At 38.2% G+C, this 19,230-nt stretch overlaps 1 protein-coding gene across 1 annotated transcript in view; it reads left to right on the top strand.

Moving 5' to 3' along the window:
• Positions 1-19,230, top strand: part of LOC126457386 (esterase FE4-like) — a 105,999-nt gene that overhangs the window by 57,690 nt on the left and 29,079 nt on the right. Inside the window, exon 8 of the mRNA XM_050093649.1 lies at positions 12,269-12,401. Within this exon, the coding sequence (XP_049949606.1) occupies positions 12,269-12,401 (133 nt within the window). The remainder of the gene's footprint in view (positions 1-12,268; positions 12,402-19,230) is intronic.

Here is a 19,230-nt window from a genome sequence, read left to right as displayed (position 1 = left end):
ATCCCGGGAGCGGAAAGACTTACCTTAGGGGGAAAAAAGGACGGGTATACACTCGCACACACACACATATCCATCCACACATATACAGACACAAGCAGACATATTTAAAGACAAAGAGTTTGGGCAGAGATGTCAGTCGAGGCAGAAGTGCAGAGGCAAAGATGTTGTTGAATGACAGGTGAGGTATGAGTGGCGGCAACTTGAAATTAGCGGAGATTGAGGCCTGGTGGATAACGGGAAGAGAGGATATATTGAAGAGCAAGTTCCCATCTCTGGAGTTCGGATAGGTTGGTGTTAGTGGGAAGTATCCAGATAACCCGGACGGTGTAACACTGTGCCAAGATGTGCTGGCCGTGCACCAAGGCATGTTTAGCCACAGGGTGATCCTCATTACCAACAAACACTGTCTGCCTGTGTCCATTCATGCGAATGGACAGTTTGTTGCTGGTCATTCCCACATAGAATGCGTCACAGTGTAGGCAGGTCAGTTGGTAGATCACGTGGGTGCTTTCACACGTGGCTCTGCCTTTGATCGTGTACACCTTCCGGGTTACAGGACTGGAGTAGGTGGTGGTGGGAGGGTGCATGGGCCAGGTTTTACACCGGGGGCGGTTACAAGGGTAGGAGCCAGAGGGTAGGGAAGGTGGTTTGGGGATTTCATAGGGATGAACTAAGAGGTTACGAAGGTTAGGTGGACGGCGGAAAGACACTCTTGGTGGAGTGGGGAGGATTTCATGAAGGATGGATCTCATTTCTGGGCAGGATTTTTGGAAGTCGTATCCCTGCTGGAGAGCCACATTCAGAATCTGATCCAGTCCCGGAAAGTATCCTGTCACAAGTGGGGCACTTTTGTGGTTCTTCTGTGGGAGGTTCTGGGTTTGAGAGGATGAGGAAGTTGCTCTGGTTATTTGCTTCTGTACCAGGTCGGGAGGGTAGTTGCGGGATGCGAAAGCTGTTGTCAGGTTGTTGGTGTAATGCTTCAGGGATTCCGGACTGGAGCAGATTCGTTTGCCACGAAGACCTAGGCTGTAGGGAAGGGACCGTTTGATGTGGAATGGGTGGCAGCTGTCGTAATGGAGGTACTGTTGCTTGTTGGTGGGTTTGATGTGGACGGACGTGTGAAGTTGGCCATTGGACAGGTGGAGGTCAACATCAAGGAAAGTGGCATGGGATTTGGAGTAGGACCAGGTGAATCTGATGGAACCAAAGGAGTTGAGGTTGGAGAGGAAATTCTGGAGTTCTTCTTCACTGTGAGTCCAGATCATGAAGATGTCTTCAATAAATCTGTACCAAACTTTGGGTTGGCAGGCCTGGGTAACCAAGAAGGCTTCCTCTAAGCGACCCATGAATAGGTTGGCGTACGAAGGGGCCATCCTGGTACCCATGGCTGTTCCCTTTAATTGCTGGTATGTCTGGCCTTCAAAAGTGAAGAAGTTGTGGGTCAGGATGAAGCTGGCTAAGGTAATGAGGAAAGAGGTTTTAGGTAGGGTGGCAGGTGATCGGCGTGAAAGGAAGTGCTCCATCGCAGCGAGGCCCTGGACGTGCGGGATATTTGTGTATAAGGAAGTGGCATCAATGGTTACAAGGATGGTTTCTGGGGGTAACGGATTGGGTAAGGATTCCAGGCGTTCGAGAAAGTGGTTGGTGTCTTTGATGAAGGATGGGAGACTGCACGTAATGGGTTGAAGGTGTTGATCTACGTAGGCAGAGATACGTTCTGTACGTGCAGTCTCCCATCCTTCATCAAAGACACCAACCACTTTCTCGAACGCCTGGAATCCTTACCCAATCCGTTACCTCCAGAAACCATCCTTGTAACCATTGATGCCACTTCCTTATACACAAATATCCCTCACGTCCAGGGCCTCGCTGCGATGGAGCACTTCCTTTCACGCCGATCACCTGCCACCCTACCTAAAACCTCTTTCCTCATTACCTTAGCCAGCTTCATCCTGACCCACAACTTCTTCACTTTTGAAGGCCAGACATACCAGCAATTAAAGGGAACAGCCATGGGTACCAGGATGGCCCCTTCGTACGCCAACCTATTCATGGGTCGCTTAGAGGAAGCCTTCTTGGTTACCCAGGCCTGCCAACCCAAAGTTTGGTACAGATTTATTGATGACATCTTCATGATCTGGACTCACAGTGAAGAAGAACTCCAGAATTTCCTCTCCAACCTCAACTCCTTTGGTTCCATCAGATTCACCTGGTCCTACTCCAAATCCCATGCCACTTTCCTTGATGTTGACCTCCACCTGTCCAATGGCCAACTTCACACGTCCGTCCACATCAAACCCACCAACAAGCAACAGTACCTCCATTACGACAGCTGCCACCCATTCCACATCAAACGGTCCCTTCCCTACAGCCTAGGTCTTCGTGGCAAACGAATCTGCTCCAGTCCGGAATCCCTGAAGCATTACACCAACAACCTGACAACAGCTTTCGCATCCCGCAACTACCCTCCCGACCTGGTACAGAAGCAAATAACCAGAGCAACTTCCTCATCCTCTCAAACCCAGAACCTCCCACAGAAGAACCACAAAAGTGCCCCACTTGTGACAGGATACTTTCCGGGACTGGATCAGATTCTGAATGTGGCTCTCCAGCAGGGATACGACTTCCTAAAATCCTGCCCAGAAATGAGATCCATCCTTCATGAAATCCTCCCCACTCCACCAAGAGTGTCTTTCCGCCGTCCACCTAACCTTCGTAACCTCTTAGTTCATCCCTATGAAATCCCCAAACCACCTTCCCTACCCTCTGGCTCCTACCCTTGTAACCGCCCCCGGTGTAAAACCTGGCCCATGCACCCTCCCACCACCACCTACTCCAGTCCTGTAACCCGGAAGGTGTACACGATCAAAGGCAGAGCCACGTGTGAAAGCACCCACGTGATCTACCAACTGACCTGCCTACACTGTGACGCATTCTATGTGGGAATGACCAGCAACAAACTGTCCATTCGCATGAATGGACACAGGCAGACAGTGTTTGTTGGTAATGAGGATCACCCTGTGGCTAAACATGCCTTGGTGCACGGCCAGCACATCTTGGCACAGTGTTACACCGTCCGGGTTATCTGGATACTTCCCACTAACACCAACCTATCCGAACTCCGGAGATGGGAACTTGCTCTTCAATATATCCTCTCTTCCCGTTATCCACCAGGCCTCAATCTCCACTAATTTCAAGTTGCCGCCACTCATACCTCACCTGTCATTCAACAACATCTTTGCCTCTGCACTTCTGCCTCAACTGACATCTCTGCCCAAACTCTTTGTCTTTAAATATGTCTGCTTGTGTCTGTATATGTGTGGATGGATATGTGTGTGTGTGCGAGTGTATACCCGTCCTTTTTTCCCCCTAAGGTAAGTCTTTCCGCTCCCGGGATTGGAATGACTCCTTACCCTCTCCCTTAAAACCCAAATCCTTTCATCTTTCCCTCTCCTTCCCTCTTTCCTGACGAGGCAACCGTTGGTTGCGAAAGTTAGAATTTTGTGTGTATGTTTGTGTTTGTTTGTGTGTCTGTCGACCTGCCAGCACTTTTATTTGGTAAGTCACATCATCTTTGTTTTTAGATATATATTTCCTACGTGGAATGTTTCCCTCTATTATAACCATATATATATATATATATATATATATATATATATATATATATATATATATATATATATATATATATATATATATATATATATATATATATATATATATATATATATATATATATATATAAACAAAGATGAGGTGACTTACCGAACAAAAACGCTGGCAGGTCGATAGACACACAAACAAACACAAACATACACACAAAATTCAAGCTTTCGCAACAAATTGTTGCCTCATCAGGAGAGGGGAAGACGAAAGGAAGTGGGTTTTAAAGGAGAGGGTAAGGAGTCATTCCAATCCCGGGAGCGGAAAGACTTACCTTAGGGGGAAAAAAGGACAGGTATACACTCGCACACACGCACATATCCATCCACACATACAGACACAAGCAGACTGCTTGTGTCTGTATGTGTGGATGGATATGTGCGTGTGTGCGAGTGTATACCTGTCCTTTTTTCCCCCTAAGGTAAGTCTTTCCGCTCCCGGGATTGGAATGACTCCTTACCCTCTCCTTTAAAACCCACTTCCTTTCGTCTTCCCCTCTCCTGATGAGGCAACAATTTGTTGCGAAAGCTTGAATTTTGTGTGTATGTTTGTGTTTGTTTGTGTGTCTATCGACCTGCCAGCGTTTTTGTTCGGTAAGTCACCTCATCTTTGTTTTTATATATAATTTTTCCCACGTGGAATGTTTCCTTCCATTATATATATATATATATATATATATATATATATATATATATATATATGGTGTCTGTATATGTGTGGATGGATATGTGTGTGTGTGCGAGTGTATACCCGTCCCTTTTTCCCCCTAAGGTAAGTCTTTCCGCTCCCGGGACTGGAGTGACTCCTTACCCTCTCCCTTAAAACCCACATCCTTTCGTCTTTCCCTCTCGTTCCCTCTTTCCTGATGAGGCAACAGTTTGTTGCGAAAGCTTGAATTTTGTGTGTGTTTGTGTTTGTTTGTGTGTCTATCGACCTGCCAGCACTTTCGTTTGGTAAGTCACATCATCTTCATTTTTTATATATATATATATATATATATATATATATATATATATATATATATATATATATATATATATATATATATATATATATATATATTACAGAATTATATAATTATATAGTTGTATGAACCTTCAAATGTAGTGTGGCATAGACTTAAACTCAGTCAATGCACAAGACAGGATTTTGGAGATCACATAATCTTACATACTGCATTCCTGACAAAGGAGAAAGAAAAAAAATAGATAGTTATGGAATTTGTCTATAAGCTTTCAGTTCAGTGATATTGTGTAACCCAAACAACTTCTTGGATTTAGGATACACATGTCTCTATGCACCAGGATTCAGATTTTCAAGAATTTCAAATGGTCCTATATAAATATCAAAGAATTTCTTTATCTCAGATGTCAAGACTTTAGATTTCTCTTTGGTTTTCACCAATACAATATCTCCTACCTCGAAAATCTGCCACTACCATCATGTCTCTGCTTTCTTCTATCCTCCTGCTTTTTCATCATCTCCCTGACACACTCTTTTCTCTCTTGCGATGACAGAATTTTACATGGTGGAAACTCAGCAGAAATAAAGTTAACTGACCTGCAATTAAGCGTGATTTCAAGTGGTGAAAACCTGTTGAAGAATGTTGTAAGCTGTTCATAATATCCTCAAAATCACTGACATATTGTATCCAACTGGTATGATTTTTACTACAATATGTTCTAAACAGTCTTCTAATTTCTCTTGTATATCTTACTGCAGGATTACTCAATGGATGGTACACTGAGGCTAGAATATGCATTATTTTAGTATGATCAACAATGTCTTTCCAAGCCGGTGAGGTAAACTGAAAACTATTGTCAGATAAAATTGGTTTAGGAGTACCCACTATATTCTGTTATTTTTGATTTTATGGGTGTAAGTGATATTGGTTGATAGTTACCTGGTGATGATATATCTCCTTCTTTATGTACTGGTTTAACTGCAGATATTTTTAAACATTCTGGACGATTACCTTCATTTAAAATTTTGTTGATTATTTAGTCAGTGGTGTTAGAATTTGATTTCTGATATACTCAATAACTTCGTTTGAGAGACCACAGTAATGCTCTGCTCCAGAATTACTGAACCTAGCTATTGATTCATTGAACATCTTCTCAGTTACACAAGTCCAGTGAAAGCTGTCTGTCTGCTTGCTATTCATTTCCGGCAGCAGTGCCTCTGCCTTACACACATTCTCCATTATGCTGTTATCTGGTTGAGGACTGACAAAATGTGCATTTAGCATATCAGGTGGAATTGGCATCTGGTATAGTTTATCATCACAATTAGTTTCTGTTTAAATAGTGTTGAAAATGGCTGTGATGTGGAATCTGAGTGGGATACGGTCAAATGGGGGGTGCCCCAGGGATCAGTGTTCCTTATTTATATAAATTATGTGTCCTCTACTATTACAGGTAACTCTAAAGTATTTTTGTTTGCTGATGACACTAGCTTCGAAGCAAAGGATGTTGTGTGCAACATTGGCTCTGTTTCAGATCATGCAGTTCATGACATAAGTTCATTGCTTGTAGAAAATAAACTAATGCTAAATCACAGTAAGACACAGTTTTTACAGTTTACAACACACAATTCAACAAAACATGATGTTTTAATTTCACTGAGTGGGCATATGATTAGTGAAACTTAACAGTTAAAATTTCTAAGTGTTCTGAAAGACAGTAAACTTTCATGGAAAGCCCATGTTCAGGATCTTGTTCAAAGAAGTAATGCCACCATTTTTACTATTCAAACAGCATCTGAAGTAAGTGATCATTTGACATGAAAATTATTGTACTTTGCTTATTTTCATCAAAGTTCTCCTCATTCTGTGTTAATGTTTGTAGGCTTCTAAATAAAAGATTCTGTGGCAGATGGATAGACCGAGATGGACCAGTTCCTTGCTCTCCATAGTCTCTTGGTCTCTGGACATAAACCCACTACAGTTTTATTTGTGGGGGTATTTGAAAGCTCTTGGGTACTGAACCCTGGTACAAGATGTACAGAGTCTTCACGTCCATATTGTGGAAGGCTATTCTAATGGGACCCCTTCCTGCCTATAACTGAAATTTTGTTAAATTCCCAACTAAATAAAGTCCAGATACAATTCTATTGGAAATTTCCAGACATAGAATTAATTAAAGTTAATTGTAGGACAAGGAACTTAGAATAATTTTTGCTACCATTGTTGGATGTAGAATGTCAATAATAAAAACAACACTCAACTTTCTGTTCAATGCCATAGTTACTGTTATTGCTGTATCTCATTATCTTAAAAAGAAAACATGACAGTATGTTAATCATCATCTTGCAGTTATTATTGCAGCATAATTCCTTGATTTAATAAATTCATCAATAATTACTATTATCCGAGTTCTCCAAATGATGTATTTCAGGATAAAATGTACCTCCTTTAAAATGAAACAATGGGTAATGTTACTCTGCTATGTATCCTTCACTTTTAAAGATCACAAGACACTTTTTTTCACTTCAATATACATTAACAATGTATTCCACTGGTACATTAGAGGTGAGTTACTCAACTTTTCTCCATCACTTCTCACAACCTACTACTATTACTAGCTGCAGCATAAACGTAAACCGAAGATACATCTATATTGACAGCTGTGTATGACTCAGTACTGAGTATGACTCAGACTAATTTTTAATCATGAATAATATTTGTGTAGAATAAATATGTCCAAATATGTCCATAAACAATTACTGTATTGTGATCTACCATTGGTTGTGGCTGTATTGTCGCCTACAGTACTCCAGGATTACATAGCTGTAGTCTCATCATACCACAAAAAGTATGCAATTCTCCATGGATACAGCAGCATGTCAGGGATTCAATGCAATGATGGATTGATGTCTGCACTCTTGCTAATGAAGAGCATTTAGAATAGTGTTTCAAACTGTGCTGAGTCTTCTTTTTCTGTGAGTTTCACATGATAAATGTGTTGAAGAGTTGTAGAAACTGAACTCTAAAATGGCAATAAAGTTTTTCTAGACCCATGTCCATGTAACATATTTTCTTCCTTTATGTATGAGAAATGTTTCCTGTAAGTTTGGCTACACCTTTTTGTTATACCCTGTATTTCTGGAATAACCACTTAATACTATTTCTTGAAATTTTGTTAGTAGCCTTTCATAAGATAGTTGGTGTTAAAATGTAACCACATTGTTGAGCTATGTGAGTTAATACTCAAGTTAGATTCTTGATGTTTGAAGAAATTGCGGTATCTGTTCCTTGCAGTTTGCTTCACCTGTAAATTAGATCCTGGACGCACCATAAAGTACAGGCTATATTTGTCACAGTTAATCAATTACTTTAAAAATGATGTAGCTGAAATGTGATATCCTCTTATAATGTTTTTTATTCAGATCACAAATGACATCACATCAAACTTCTCAAAACCGAACCAATCACTGACTGCCTTTGCCCATTGCAGACACACCTTATATATGTTTCAGCAATCATAATTTACTTGTTTACAACGATTGAAATGTTAATTTCAATGATTTCAAATAAAAGTTGCACAGTTTTTTATGAATGAGCTTCAGTATTTGGATTAACAAAACAGGATATTCCATGATAAGAAACAGTTTGAAATAAAACATGTGACATAACCAAAATCAAATAGCATTTTAATTACAGTTCAGACCATGCAAAGAAAGTTGAGTCATCCATTTACCATAGCCACAATATGTGCTCATTGAGTTTATTTACTTTGCATGTTTGTTGTGGCTTAGTAAGCCTGTTGGGTTCTCCAAATTGTCTATTATCCCTCTCTACAATATATCTTATACCGTTCTGTTACAGGTCTGTCTATCTTCAAACATCTGTTGGTTTGGATTTTTCAGCATCACAGTGATTATCTTCCAAGAGTCAAAGAAACTTCTTCATATTTGTTCAATATTTCCTGTTAGTTCCATTTTTCATGGGTCTCACACACATATTCTAGAACAGTCCCACACACACAAGCAGCCTTTTATACGCAGTCTCCATGAAAGACACATTAGATTTGCCCAGTATCATACTAATGCTTGAGTCGATGTCACCATTCTATTTCATGTTGACTGGTTCAAACTGATACTCACTGGTATTTTACTCATAGGATAATATATTTTCCCATTTTGTAAAGTGCAAAATTTTACATTTCTGTACATTTAAACCAAGGTGCCAAATTCTAAAATACTTTGAAATCTTATTAAGATCTAATTGAATATTTGTGAAGTGTTTTTCAAAGCATAAGCTAACTGCACCATCTGCAAAAATTCTTAGTTACTGTTGACGTTGTCTGCCAATTCATTAATACGCAGCACGAGCACCTGGAGCACCCTGAAGTTACTTCTACTTATTTCAAAAGCCCCACATCAAACATAACAATCTGAGTCTTCTCTACCAAGAACTCCTCATTTCACTCACAAATTTCATTTCATGCCCCATATAACCATATTTTTCTTAATAAACATGGTTGTACTCAGTCAACTGTCTTTCCAAAGTTGTGAAATACTGTTTCTATCTCATAGGCTTGATCCATGACCTGCAAGTGAGAAAAGCACTAGCTGGATTTCCCATACTTGATGTTTTTGGGATACATGCTCATTGGTATGGAGTAGGTCATTGTGGTCTCATTATGTTTGAGCACATAACATGTTATAAGATTCTTCAGTAGGTGAATGTCTGACCTATTGCATTGTATTTTTGTAGATCACTTCTGCTACCCTTCTTGTAGATGAGTGGCACCTTTTCTTTCTTCCAATAACCGGGCACCATTTTGTGTTCAAGGGATCTACACTATATCATTGTTAAGAGAAGGGAAAACTCTGGCAAAGTTCTGTATAGAGTCAGATAGAGATATCAGTCCCTGGGCTTGTTAATATATTTTAGTGATTTCAGTTGTTTCTCAATGCCACTGATATTAATTGTCCATATCATTCTCTCACCTATAGTGGACTGATGTGTAGTGCACAGAAACACGTAACAGAAAACAGTATTGAAATTAGCTTTCAAGCTCTTTCTAGTAAAAGTACACATATCTGTACACAGAACCACACAGACAACCAAACATACTCTCTTGCTGTAGTGGTGAGACTGGTTATAGAATTTTGATTATTGAAAGCAGTTGTCTGGATAGATGGAGGTGGTGAGGGGGTAGGGAAGGGTGCATAAGGCAAGAAGGGGTAGTGAGGTAGTATGAGGCAGGTCTTTCGACAGATGACTCAGTGGCTGCACAAGACAAAAGCAGTTCAGAGGGTAGAGCATATAATAAATAGAGAGAGGGTGGAGGGAGAGTGGTTAAGGAAAGGAGAGAAAGGTGGTGATAAAGAGGGAGATTACCACCTTCTTGCTAGTTTACATATTTGTTCATCCAGGGATTTCCATTATTGTTATTTACATCTCTCATATTCATAATGGTGTTAGAATTAAATTGAGGCAGTACTCATTTACTTTCTTTTGTAAAGGTAAATTGAAAAGAAGTCCGCATATCTGCATATTACTTGTTACACTTGAATTCACTTCTTGTGCCATCCATGAGAGTCTGAACAACAGCTTTGGTGCCACTGAGAGATGAACAGAATGCCTTTTTGTTTTGGGAGAGGTCTTCTGATAAGATTCAATTAAGGTAGTCATTGAAGACATTGTGCATTGCCCTTTCAATGGCCAAATATATTTCCTTTAGCATCTCTCTCGATCTGTGCTATATTTTGTTGTACACCTACCATGCAATAGTGTCTCTATTTTTTCAAATGTTTCTCTATGGATATTACATACTGTGGAGGATTACTTTCAACATGCACTATACAAGGTACACATCTGTACAATGCTTGGTCACTTATTATTATAATTTTGGGCACAGTTCTTCTACATGCTCCTGCTAAGTGTTAATGTTTCAAGTTCTTCCTGGAGGTAAGACATGACTGCCTCTTTATGTAGTTTTGCTGAACATGTACATTTTTTTACCTGTTTTAGCTGCCTTTAATGTGTTAACCATTATTGCCAAACTGACTCATAATCATTGATACAAGTTACAATGTGGATGTCCTCAGAGAGGACAGATCCAAATCAGTTGTTGGAGGATTAAATTCTTCTGCAGTGATTGCAGTATGATTGGGGAATGTATGTACTTTTGAGCTGATGGTTTTTCATAAAATTTCAGTTACAGCTGGGGGTTAGACTGTTGGTCAACAAAAGGAACTAATTATAAATTCATGCACAGCCTTGAAACTTGAATATGGTTCATACAGCCTCACAGGCAACATCAGTGTCTACTTTGGTGAGTTTCAATGAATATCCCATTTCTGATCCTATTGATAAATCACTTTTGCTCACCACAAAAATCTCACTGCTGTAAATCACAGGTACTTTTTATTTTTTTTTATTTTGTTTTATTTACTGTGAGCTCCACTGATTAGTAGGAGTTCTTGTAGGGCTTCTAATACTATTTTTGTGACTTTCAGAGTATCAGGTTCCGTTCTCTTTCCAAACATTAAACCCAACAGTTCCATCACAGAAGGTGGTATTTGTTTAAGTAATTCTTAAGCCTGTTCTGATTATTTCTGAAACAAAAGACATTTGCAGTAGTGGCCTGTTACTATCTACAATTTTGTATCACATTTTTTTATTGAATGGAAGCAAATGCTTTGTTTTAAGTATTTCTGGAAGCTTATGCAGTCCTTTAGCAGACTCACCAGTAGGTAATCTACGAAGAGTAAGCATTTTATTCCTAAGTTTTGCATTTGCCTGCACTGCTATCCTTCTCACTGGAAATTAGCAGCAGCATTGCATAAGGTACTAAGTTCTCTGTTGTTACAAAATTTTCTTTGGATTTAAAAACAAATATTTTTATTTTTTTTATTATTTTATTTTCTTTATTTACATCTTTATGGTATGCTACTAAAATAACCATTTACACAACTTACCATGATCTTAGATGTGCAGAAAGACCCATGTTGTTTTATTACATGATTGCTGAACAGTCACTGGAAAGTTACATCCATTAAACATCTGGAAGTATGAATACACAGCAGTTTAAAGTGGAATAACCACATAAAACTAATAGTGGGACAGGCAGATGCTGGACTGAGATTCATTGCAACAATCCTCAGAAAGTGTAGTCCACAAACAAAGCAAGAAACTTATGTAACCCTTATATCATTTTTTGGGGGGGAGGGGGGCAGGTGAAGGGGTGGAAGAGTGAAAGTGCCATTGCAATGCTCATCCATCTCTGATGGCAGTTCGACATGGAGTGGATTACTGTTGAAATTCTGAGAACATACACTTCTAGAAGAGTTGCTCAATATCATGCCACCCCACACATATCTCACGAAAAAACTAAAAGGAAAACCAGAGATATTTAAACTCATAGATAGGCTATGCAACAGTCATTCTGCCCATGCATCATTTGTGACTGGGAGACGAGATGGAAGAGTGGCGGGGGGAGGGGGGGGAAGTGACAATGGTGCATGAAATACCCCCTTCCACGCACCATATGGTGACTTCTGGAGTACAGATGTGGATGTAGATGTAAATATAAACTGTTTACTCATTCAAGCACAGAAAGATAATATGGCATATGTGTCTGCTTTATTTACACAGTGCACGAGTGCTCTCCTCTTTGGTGAAGGCATTGATGTTGTTGTGCAGAGAATGGCACAGCATTCTACTCAGCCCATTTATTACTACTATTTCTCTTATGTTGGACCTCTGACTAGCTATCCTGGTTTGGAAGGTATGTATATTTATTTAAAGGTAAAGAAATCACTACTATCATTGAAACTGATGACTTCATACTTAATTGCCTAGCCAATTGTGTGTGATGAGCAAATTACTACTTCTTAAAATAAGGAAAATACCTTGAGCTCTCTGAAGTGATGGACCATTATGTCAGAATCAACTGAGAGTTGAATTCAACATTCATACTGAATTGATGTCATTCATTACAGACCAACAAGACAATGAATACTATTAAAATGTTTTCTTTGTTGTACATACAAAATTAAAATTTAAATTCAACTATTGCTTGTAAACAAAAATAACCATAAAATTTTTAACCTGCCATAAGAATTTTGTTTTTAAGCTACTTAGTAGCTGCTGTAATAAATAGTTTAAAGTGGGAGTGGGAGGGGGTAACACTACGGGAAATAATGAAGTAAGTTAACCTTTTCAGTGATATTGCCAAGCAGGTGTATGGTTAAGAGGACAGATGAATATCAAGTAAAAATAAGGGGATTTAATGTTGAAGTGGACAGAACTAGGATGGAAGAAGAAAGGTCAAGGGAGGAAAAGAGTAAACTGAAGGAAACTGGTGTAGAAAGTAGAATTTACAGAGAGTTGTGTGTGTGTGTGTGTGTGTGTGTGTGTGTGTGTGTGTGTGTGTGTGACTGAACAAAAAAAAGTTTTTTTTGTAACCTCAGTGAGATATAGAAGAGCATTGAGCAAATGTAGATGAAGCCATATATTAATAGCTATTCTGCAGTAAACCATTAAGAAATCCTACTTATGGTACTGCAAAAAATATAAAATTTCCCTTTTTGTTTTCAGATAGCAAAACTGTTTCAGAGAAAATAGAAAAACATTGCTCATGAACAATATTAGAAAATCCCCCTTGTTCTTATCTCTAAAGTAAAACACATCAATAATGAACATTAAAATTAAACTCTATGAGAAAAAAGGTCATCTAAAACATTATAAAACATTTTTAAAAAACATATAAAATCAGGTAAAATTTTGAAATTCAGTTCCCAGGGAAGACCTCTGGCAAAAATTACATCCTGTGAAAAGCATAGGCTACCACATTTTCCAATACATCCTTAAACATAAATAAATTATATTGCAACAAATACTATATACATTATCAGCCAGATGTTAATGGTATGAGTACAGCCTTAGGAAGACTGCAAATGTTGTTAGCTTGCAGGAAAAATAATGACAAACAAACACTGCAAAGAATTTCACTATTGTTTTCATACAGATTGTAATGCTGCAACCTTTATGAAAAGTGTTACTATTTCTTTACCTTGAAGTGCTGACTGGTACTGTCACTGCACAATACTGCAAAAAGAATAGCTATTTCTGAAACTTAAGGTGATTTTGCAGTTTTTAGACATTAATATTTACAAATGAAACTATTTCATAAGACATGGTATCCATTTCAACAAATTTGGCAATAGTATGCTACCTTCTGACATAAGTAGGATTCTCTACCTTGTTAGTGAAAGTAGAATAAATCTGTCATTGTCCTGGGGATTCTCCACAAACAAACTATTAGAATGGACCAATCCCCATGGAATTTATCCAAAAGCAACAAAATAATTCAGAAATGCATCGTAGAAATACAGATCCCCCATCCTGATCTCAGATTCAGCTTTCATCATCTATTATCAAAAAATCCAATCAATAAACACCAAACAGAATTTCAGATCTACTTGTCAGACAGCAGTATTAAGACTCATGTTATTTGTTTCTTAGAGCACTGTTTCAAAAATCAAAACTTGTTATTCTTCATCTTTACAAATTATACAACTGGTAACAGTGTCTGCAGTTCTAACAGTGGGCTACTTGGCCATCTACTGCTTGTTAAGGAGGGCATGGTATGCAACACATGCAACTCAACTGATAACCTAAATAATAGGAAACATTTTTAACTTTGTGCTATAGAAATCAAGCAGCCTGATGTAACAATAGTTTTTATTTATCATTTTCTTGATGGCAACATATCCCAGTTTCTGAACAGACTTGAAAGTTTCATGTATCTTTACAAATCCAAAGGTGATCATATTATGTGGTGATTTTAACATAAATTTTGGTGACATTTCACATACAGTGAGTGATGTCATAAACCTTTTAGCAACTTGCAGTATCCAAAATACAATAAAGGATCCAAGCAGAATACCATGTAATTCAAGCAGTTGTATAGATGCAATATTCTCTCCCATTTATTAATGTTCTGAGATGGACCAATGGATCTCTGACCATCAGGATATCTTGCTATGGCTTAGTATAGGGCAAACATAGAAAATTTAACACCTACTTTCTTCTACAGAAGGCACATCAAAGAACCTTGCAATATCAACATGTTTAAAAATGTACTTCAGTATCAATCCTGGGATATTATTTACCAGGAAGGTAATTTAGATAAGAAAACTTCTCCAATGCTTGACATACTGGATTATCATTTCAATGTGCCATTTCCAATATAAAAAAATTGAATTGCAATACTCAATAAGGAAAACTGGTAATAAGTGGATCACAAATGATATAAGAATGTCGTATAACACTAAGAGGCCACACTATGAACAAAGTTTAGAACCAGATTGTACAAGAAGATATTTTGTGAAGTAATATATAAAGCAAAACAACTAGAAAATGAAGTATACATAAATCTTTCTAAAAACAAATGTAAAACCATGTGGGGATATTGTCAGAAAAATTTTACAACCTGATGCTAAACTGAAAACACCAGCATCTCTTCACTATAATGGCAAACAAATAACAGATACCAAACACGTATTTGTGAACACTTTTCTAGAATTGCTAGCAGTCTTTCAGTCAGTCAATCTCCACCAACAAAACATTCTGTCCAAAGTGTAAAAGATCTGACAAATTGCTAATATGTGCAGTTTTGACGGATGTTCTAATTAATGGAATATGAAAATGGCTTTGATTGTTTACTTACCTATATAATAAAATGGCTTGCTGATGAAGTAGTATAGCCCCTTTGCAACATAATCAAGTGCTCCATGGGTACTGGCATTTTCCCTCATCCAATCCAAACCTCCATGATATTTCATTACACAGAACAAAGAGAAGCATGAGATCATTAAATGCTGACCTACATCCATCCTTCCAGCTGTGTCCAAAATAACAGAAGAAAATTATGTATTCGAGTAATGTTCTTTCCTGAAATAACTCTATACTAACAGGACAGCAGTTTCGCCCTCATAAAAATAAATCTGTCAGTGAGGCTCTCTCTCCATTTACTCACCACATAATGCATGTATTTAATGAAAAACACAATGTTTCTTGCCTTTTCATTGATATGTCAAAGACATTTGATCTAGTCAATCACACATTGTTCATATGCTAACTGGATGCTTATGGAATCAGAAGATTCTGCAATGAGCAGTTTTAGTTGTATCTATCAAACAGAGGGCAACTGGTAGAAATAACGATGCATGATGAAAAAATGAGCTGTTCGGATATAATACCAGTCATTCATTTGTAAATAAGAATCTCCATATCTTTAAAACAAATAATGACATGCATGACCATCACATCTGACAAATTGGAGAATGAATAAATGCCATGGTCATGTGAGACACATAGACAGCATGCTCTACAACAAATTATCTTGTTCAATAAAAAATAATAAAAACTCTTTCAGTGCGAAATATTACCTATATAATGTTCTAGCACTATTTTTATTCTGTTCCTGGATTTGTAGAGGCCACTAATGTCAATGTAACTTCAATTTTGTCCTAAATGTATTATGCCATATGGCACTTGCCACAGGCATATATCTCGCCTTTTGGCTTGACTCAACTAGAGCTTAAGTTTGAAATGCCCTTTTTCATAAGCTAGGGGACTTGTGGGGCTCTGGCTGCAGTATGGAGGCAGAATGGTTGGCAAGTGTGCTTCAGCGGATTGTGCTGTGGGCCACCTCGAGATTATTGTGTCGACTTTTCTGTTCCTTGGAAGGAATGCCTTGATAGTTGTCTTGAGTGGTATTGGACTACTGTTCAAATATTTATTAGGATCAGCTAGACAGTTACTGAATTTGTCAGGGGTGTTGCAGTTGTGATTAAATTTTCATCTGGTTTTTAAGTCCTGCACAGGTCAGCTAGCAGCCATTGTCTTTGTTAGCTTTGTAACAGTTTATTGTTTAAATTTACTGATGGATTTAAGTGATTCTGAAATCGGCAGGGCAGCTGTTGAGTACATTTACGTTGTTGTAGTTGTTGATTGAATTTTCATGGATTTTAAGTGTTGCAGAGATAGCCAGACAGCTGTTGGTATGGTTGATGCTGCTGCAAACTTTGCTTGTTACATATTAATATGGAATTAATTGCTGTGCCACTCAGGCTAGCAGCTTTCAAATTGATTAGGAAGGCTGCAGTTTGACATTGGCAGTCTTCATTGCAGTTATGAATTGAAGGGAGCTATTGCCAATATTTACCATTTCATGTAAGGCTGACATAGTAGGCATTGGACTCCATGAAGACTATATGTTAGTGATTATGAAATTGTCTGCTGTTAGTGGATTGAAATCCATTTGCATCTGGAGGTGTGAATGATGATAGTGTGATGGATCTGATACAGTTCAATTTTCCTTGAGATGTATGACTCTCAGCTTCAACTATGATAATGATGGAAGCTAAAGAAATTAATCAAAATTTATGCCCCAGCTGGGCTTGAACCAGAGTGTCTTTGCTTTTTTTTTTTTTTTTTTTTTTTTTTTTTTCCCAAAACCACCTTTATTTCTGAGGCTCTCTGGTATTGGAATAGCACCTCAGTTTTTGATGTAATGGGCAAATCTTGCATGTATCTCAGGTGTAGGTGACTGTAGATCTGATATGATTAAATATCTCAAGGAGAATTTAATTATACCAGATCTACGGATTACCTGTACTTGTGGTACAGGTAGTATCCACATTACATCCAAAGTTGGGGTGCTATTCCAATACTATTCCAATAACAGAGAGCCTCAGCAATAGTAATGATTTAAGAAGGGGAAAATAAATTGAAGACATGGATTGACGTTTGTATAATGGAGGGATTTGGACTAGTGTAGTCAGTGCAGCTGTGTCATCTGTACTGCTATAGTGGTGTAATGGCTAGCATGCCTGCCTAGTAAGCAAGGAGAACCCAGCTGAAGTGCCAGCCAGGGCACAAATTTTATTTCATTTCTTCAGTTTCTATCATTATCGTATATGAAGTTTTCGAATGCTGTGAAACAAACACATCCTTCACCCACCTGTGACTGCTATTAGTGTGTGCCTTAGTGCCCCAAATGGTTAGTGGTTCTGGCCACTCATTTGGTTGGTGAAATAACTGGTTGTTGAGGCATAGTAATTGGGATAGTTCCTCCAGCCTCCCATTCAAGAATGGCATTGAGCTCAGGTTACTGTATTAACTGTTATTGCGACAATTATCAAATAACAATTATTCTTGTTGACTACAAAATGTATTAACCATGAATGCAATGGCAGTTAAATAACAATTACTCTTATATTGACTGAACACACACATACACACACACACACACACACACACACACACACACACACACACACACACACACACACAAATGCTCCACAACACATATTTGTATTTTAAAACAGAGATCGCTGCTTAGAAACTAATGTAATGTAAATTTATGTGTATTCTGTTGGTATTAATTTACATTAACAAATTAATTTCTGCTATCGCTGCTACATAAATACCCATCAAATATTAACCTAGATCCAAATTCATTGATTTCTTTATTCTGAATATGAGTACCAAGAAGATGAAGATGATGAAGAAATTGAAGAAATGTATGATGAAATAAAAGAAATTATTCAGATTGTGAAGGGAGACGAAAATTTAATAGTCATGGGTGACTGGAATTCGAGTGTAGGAAAAGGGAAAGAAGGAAACATAGTAAGTGAATATGGATTGGGGGACAGAAATGAAAGAGGAAGCCGCCTGGTCGAATTTTGCACAGAGCACAACATAATCATAACTAACACTTGGTTTAAGAATCATGAAAGAAGGTTGTATACATGGAAGAACCCTGGAGATACTAAAAGATATCAGATAGATTATATAATGGTAAGACAGAGATTTAGGAACCAGGTTTTAAATTGTAAGACATTTCCAGGGGCAGATGTGGACTCTGACCACAATCTATTGGTTATGAACTGTAGATTAAAACTGAAGAAACTACAGAAAGGTGGTAGTTTAACGAGATGGGACCTTGATAAACTGACTAAACCAGAGGTCGTACAGAGTTTCAGGGAGAGCATAAGGGAACAATTGACAAGAATGAGGGAAAGAAATACAGTAGAAGAAGAATGGGTAGCTTTGAGGGACGAAGTAGTGAAGGCAGCAGAGGATCAATTAGGTAAAAAGACGAGGGCTAGTAGAACTCCATGGGTAACAGAAGAAATATTGAATTTAATTGATGAAAGGAGAAAATATAAAAATGCAGTAAATCAAGCAGGCAAAAAGGAATACAAACATCTCAAAAATGAGATCGACAGGAAGTGCAAAATGGCTAAGCAGGGATGGCTAGAGGACAAATGTAAGGATGTAGAGGCCTATCTCACTAGGGGTAAGATAGATACCGCCTACAGGAAAATTAAAGAGACCTTTGGAGATAAGAGAACGACTTGTATGAATATCAAGAGCTCAAATGGAAACCCAGTTCTAAGCAAAGAAGGGAAAGCAGAAAGGTGGAAGGAGTATATAGAGGGTCTATACAAGGGCGAAGTACTTGAGGACAATATTATGGAAATGGAAGAGGATGTAGATGAAGATGAAATGGGAGTGTAGCCATGTATGGAAGTGAAACATGG

The sequence above is a fragment of the Schistocerca serialis genome, chromosome 1, assembly GCF_023864345.2.
Source record: "Schistocerca serialis cubense isolate TAMUIC-IGC-003099 chromosome 1, iqSchSeri2.2, whole genome shotgun sequence".
In the NCBI taxonomy this organism is placed as follows: Eukaryota; Metazoa; Arthropoda; class Insecta; order Orthoptera; family Acrididae; genus Schistocerca; species Schistocerca serialis.
The sequence above is the reverse complement of the archived record's forward strand: the minus strand, read 5'-3'. Positions and strand labels throughout refer to the sequence as shown.